Source organism: Erpetoichthys calabaricus, chromosome 3 (genome assembly GCF_900747795.2).
Source record: "Erpetoichthys calabaricus chromosome 3, fErpCal1.3, whole genome shotgun sequence".
Taxonomy (NCBI): Eukaryota; Metazoa; Chordata; class Cladistia; order Polypteriformes; family Polypteridae; genus Erpetoichthys; species Erpetoichthys calabaricus.
In genome coordinates this window covers 124,983,986-124,989,985 of record NC_041396.2, presented here as the reverse complement: position 1 = coordinate 124,989,985, position 6,000 = coordinate 124,983,986, and the positions used below count along the sequence as shown (strand labels likewise).

At 36.9% G+C, this 6,000-nt stretch overlaps 1 protein-coding gene across 1 annotated transcript in view; it reads right to left on the bottom strand.

The window, feature by feature from the left end:
* Positions 1–4,075: 4,075 nt before the first annotated feature.
* elp3 (elongator acetyltransferase complex subunit 3) overlaps positions 4,076–6,000 on the bottom strand; it is a 435,450-nt gene continuing 433,525 nt past the window's right edge. The window contains exon 15 of the mRNA XM_051924270.1: positions 4,076–4,764. Coding sequence (XP_051780230.1) covers positions 4,688–4,764 — 77 coding nt within the window. The 3' untranslated portion in view covers positions 4,076–4,687. The remainder of the gene's footprint in view (positions 4,765–6,000) is intronic.

Here is a 6,000-nt window from a genome sequence, read left to right as displayed (position 1 = left end):
TGAGAAGAGAACCTGAAGACTGCCTTATGTATGAAACAGTAAGAGACACTGAGAAAATGAAAGAAGGGTTATTAAATATTACTGTAATCAGCTACTTGACATGCAATCGCGAACACCTAAGCACCTCTGTTATACTTTACCGTAGGAGCTGTTTGTCCACAGATGGAGAGGGGCGGCAGAAGAGTAAAAGCAAAGCAAAAAGGTTTCAGAAATGATCTACCATATACTGTAATGGGGAATGTTTGATTGCCATTAAATACGATGGATGAACTGTCTGTGTTTATAGCACACCATAGAGCATACTAACATAGTGGCATTTTGTGCTTTACGGAGAGATTATGGACAGATTTCACCTTATTTGAGCAGACACCCAGTACAATGTGGAAAAGAGACAGGAAGGAGACTGGTCATCTACATGAATGAGGAATGGTGTAAAAGAGAGCATATTACAGTTAAAATTACAGTTTGTAATTCAGACATTTAAACTCTGGCTGCTGGAATTCACCCATGTTATTTGCCAGGGGAATAAATTACATCATTCTTATTAACATCCTTAGGAAAAAATAATGACAAATTTCTATCAGTTTCTGGCTTGTTCCACTCGAGAAAACAACAAGCTGGACCTGCTGCATTCAAATGTTAAAGATGCCTTTAAGTGTAATCCACTTGCTACTTTAGGAAAATCTGAACGAGAACAAGCCCTGGATTACTAAGAAACTAAAAGGTCTCCTGAATGAGAAAAGGAGGGTATTCAAATCTGGTGACAAAGAGGCACTGAAGGACATACAGTGTGTGCTAAAGAAAAAACAGAGTGAAGGAAACAAAGCTTACAAAGCTAAAATAGAAAACAAACTCATTCAGAATAACACAAAGGATGTCTCGAATGGACTCGGTATAACTACTGGACTCAAGCAATCCAGGGCTCAGGAGTCTGGAAAGGATGCGGACAAAGCTAACACCCTGAACCAATTTGAAATAGATTTTACCTCCCACTACCACTTTCTTCTAATGACGAGTCACACAACACAATCCCTACTAAATCAGCAACTTCTACCAAGTTAACTAGAATAGCTAGTGACAACTCCACCTCTGACTATCAGTGTGGATTGTCCATAACTGAAGACCAAGTAAGGAAACTACTGTGGAAGCTACACATAGGAAAAGCTGCGGGAACAGATGAAGTCAGTCAGTTCTTAAGGCCTGAGCTGACCAATTTTTTGGTGTCCTCTGTCACTTGTTCAATCTGTCTCTAAGGCTTCAGAAAGTGCCACTGCTGTGGAACACATCCTGTATTGTTCCTGTTCCAAAGAAGGCAGGCACCTACTCACATAATGACTACAGACCAGTGGCACTTAAGTCTCACATCATGTAGATCTTTGGGAGGTTAGTTCTGGACTATAGGAGTCCTCTAATGTTAGAGCACTTGGACCCACTGCAGTTTTCCTATCAAACAAAGATTGGAGTGGCATATGCAATCTGCTCCACAAGGCTTATTCTTATATTGACAAAGCTGGCAGCACTGTGAGGATTGTGTTTTTTGATTTCTTCAGTACCTTCAATACAGCAGCATTACCTGTTAAGGGGTAAACTCAGAGATATTCAGGTGAATGAGCCTATAATGTCCTGGATAATGGACTATCTGTCAGGTAGACCACAATTTGTGAGACTCAAAGTCTATGTTTTTCATATGGATATGAGCAACACTGTAGCACCACAAGGAACTGTCCTGTCTCATTTTCTCTTTACTCTGTACACCTCAAACTATAAATATAACAACAGGTCATGTCACTTGCATAAGTTCTTAGATGATTCTGCACTTATGAGGTGTGCTGATAAAGGTGGATGAAACAAGGGTATAGGAGTGTGGAGGAGGAGGAGGAGTTTGTTTCTTGGCGCGAAGATCATTGTCTACATCTTAATATTGGCAAAACCATGGAAGAGGAGGAGTTTGTTTCTTGGCGCGAAGATAATTGTCTACATCTTAATATTGGCAAAACCATGGAACTGCTTATTGATTTCCACTGCACCAAGGAGTCTCTGTGTCTGGTTACTATTCAGGGAGTGGATGAAGAGGTGTTCAACTCCTACAAGTTGCTGGGCCTTCATTAATGACAGATTGGACTGGTCTCAGAATACTCCTTAGAGTGCGTTCAGCCCCCCCTTCACAACACGAGCGGCAGAGACACGAAGTGGCAAAAGGACAGCTGCTGTACAGGCTTTTAAATGATCAACGTGCAGTGCAACAAAAAGAACACGCAGTCGCTAGCAGCAGCAGCAGAAAGACAGCAGATGACCCGACGGCATCTCCTTAGCATACGTTCAGCCGTCCCCCCTTGACAACACAAGCAGTGTTATACGTCCTGTGAGAAAGATTTAAAGGACAAGAAAGAAATAAAGGACAAGTATTGTTTTTACAAAAGTTTTAAAGTAAAAGTGAAAATAATGCATATGTAACAATTCCCATGAAAATAACAATCCCTTTAAATTGTATATCCGGTAAACCAAACCCGGGGGTAGGCAAGTGAAGCAAGGAACTATGTAAGAACTATATAAGAACATGAGACTATTTTTGTTTATGAGGCAGTGTGCCTTTTAATGTCGGAAGTGACATCCTTTAAATGTTCTACATCTCTGTGATGGCCAGTGCGATTTTCTACACAGTGGTGTGCTGGGTCAGTAACATCGCTTCAAGAGAGGTGCGCAGAAACTGATTAAAAAGGCTTAGTTATGGGATGCACTCTGGACCCCCAGAGGTAGTAGCACAGATGAGAATGAAAACAAAAACAAAATGGACTGCCATTATGAACAATGCTGAGTATCCTCTCTCTGACACACTACTAGTGCTTTGCAGTCAATAAATTATTCAGCAAAAGTGTGTCAAGCAATGACAACAGAGGCTCCTTCATATACTGTACATATGACAAAAAGCCTTTATAATGCTTCACTGTGACAGTGAATTTTTACCTTTATTCAAGATATACGTTTTCTTTCTTTTTAGTAATTTTGGTGTGTCTTTGAGGGGGTTGATACTGTTTGTTATATTACAATTTATTTATTATGCTTCTGTTAAAAAAGCTATATTTCCTCTTTGGAAAAAATAAAGTGTGTTTGTGCTATCAATCGGTTTGCAAGGTCTGAAGTTGGTCAGGAACCAGTCCTTCATAGGATTCCAGTCAACTGCAGGGCGCCAAGTCAAAACTAGCTTTTTTGCATGTATATCTTTGCTTGGGTTTTAGACACAGGGAAAGTTGTGCTAATTACACACAGACTGGAGCGAGAAAACACTTCAAACATCAGAATAATTGGCATAGACAAAATAGTGCTATTTATTTAATGTAGTTGTTCTAGAAGTTCTCTATGTTGCAATGGGATCTTGAGAGGTGGATTGATGTGAACCAAGAATGCAGCAAACATACAACACAGATCAGTGACTACTCTTTTCTAATTTCTGCTTACCATACCTTAATCCATAGCATCATGATGACCTTATAGCCATAATTTAAAGTATTAACGATCCTACTTCAATAACATCACTAAACAAATGAAGAGAGGACTATAACTTGTACTTGAAAAAATTGTATTTCCACAGTAGCAACCTTAATAAAGGACAAGTGTCTGTGTGTCTGTCAGGTTGCTATGCCTCCTTCATTCCAACAGATGGTGCATCACAAAAATTTATAGTAATAAAATGCATTTCACAAACATTTACACTGCTTTTATCTATCTCACACTAAATAGCATATAACAGACATGTGCACTGAATTTGTCATTCTAAAAGATGGCAGATTCCAAACGTTTACAGTAATGCATTTTATTACTCCAACTGTTTGTCCCATCTGTTGGGATAACAAATGCAATATGTTTCACTGCTACATGCATTACAAAATGCATTCTAATTAATGCTGAGGTCTATGTCGATTACTTACATTTTAATGTGTCTTAAATAGATAGCACAGTAAAGTACCATATTACACACAAGTTTGGATGATCAGTAGGTTCCCTAATAATAACAAATATACTTTTCTGCCTTTGGAATTTGAGCCCAAAATTTAAAGCAAACAATAGGAAAAATAAACCCTGAGAACATCAGTTTATTTCAGCAAATTAAAGTACTTTAATTTACTTTTGTAATTATTATACGGCATAAATTAGGTACAGTATGCCTTTTCATCATTAATGACATATTAAAAAAGATCTTGTATGTATTAGCGTATGCAAAAAATGTTTTAAATGTTATGATTAAATTTGACATTTTAATGGTAATTTATTTGTTTTCATGTAAATTTAGCATCACATAATATTCTCATATGCAATTTAATTCAGTGGGTTTAAGAATATTATTACTTATACTTACAACACTAGCAGAAGAAAATTTAAATTTTGTCCCAAAATGGATAATTAAATTTACCTCACTATAAAATATTTACACTAACACAGGAAATTGAAATGACAGCATTAGGAAAATTTTACTGAAGAAATCAAATTTAAAAAACACCCAAATTTATTTCAACAAGAGAAAATTGTTTCATGGAATGAAAAATGAACAAAACATGGCTACTGTAACAAACACATGTAACAATGGTATATACAATTTTTCCATGCATACAAAACTAGTTTATTTGGTAATATGTCAGAGAAAAACCACCCCTCTCATGATACTGCTGTTTTTATTTAGGCACACAATCCTTTAGCAAAGTGTTTTCACCATGTATGGCCCTTCTAACTCATAGCCGATCTTTCTGTAATAGTTGCGAGTTCCAACACCTAAAAAGGGAGAGAAATAAAGCAAAATTATAAAAAGCATGTTCTCACAATCATATAGAAAATATTGCCAAGGATTAATATAAAGACAATGATAACTAAATTCATTCATGACTGGATACATAATTTTGTGAAAAGAATGACTTACCTGCACCAGGAGTTTATTGTCTAACTTACACAAAATTAAGTCTATATTTTTATTATCTCACAAATATGCATTAGTTTTCCAGCATCTCTATGTGAGTTTCAGATTACATATTTAAATAAACTAAAAAGAATTCCTATATTTTGTACAGACGGTGCAACAATAAAAACCTATTGTGTCATTTTAGGTGCATTTGAATATAATATGAGACTCACCTACTGAGATAGGTGCATTCTGTCTGCATTACAAAACTCAGGACCCCTCAGGGACTGATTCTGTTGAAATTTGGCACACTAATTCTTCAGAGAAATATTTTATAAACGGTTCTTTTTTTGTTGCGATACCTTGAACAGACTGTAATAAAATGCACGTACAGATGTCCAGTTTAGTATTGTGTGCTAAAGAGTTCACTGAAAAAAAAACAGTTTTATACAAAGTGACTTTGAGTCCAGATATCTTTTGAAATTCTGCTAGTGCATTAAGGACTACTGGTAAAGGTGTTTGTGGGTCTGATACAATCATGGCCGAAATTATCAGCACCCCCTGGAATTTTCCCAGAAAATGCACTATTTCTCCCAGAAAATTGTTGCAATTACAAATGTTTTGGTATACACATATTTATTTCCTTTATATACATTGGAACAACACAAAAAACAGAAAAAGCCAAATCTGACATAATGTCACACAGAACTCCAAAAATGGGCCGGACAAATTATTGGCACCTTTTCAAAATTGTGGGTAGATCGTTTTATTTCAAGCATATGATGCTTGTTTGAACTCACCTGTGGCAAGAAACAGGTGCTGGTAATATACCAATCACGCCTGAAGCCAGTTAAAATGGAGAAAAGTTGACTTCAACCTTTCTGTTGTGTGTCTGAGTGTGCCACACTAAGCATGGAGAACATAAAGAAGAGCAGAGAATCGTCTGAGGACTTGAAAACAAAAATTGTGGAAAAATATCAACAATCTCAAGGCTACAAGTCCATCTCCAGAGATCTTCATGTTCCTTTGTCCACTGTGCGCAAAATAATCAAGAAGTTCACAACACATGGCACTGTAGCTAATCTCCCTGGACGTGGACGGAAGAGAAAAAT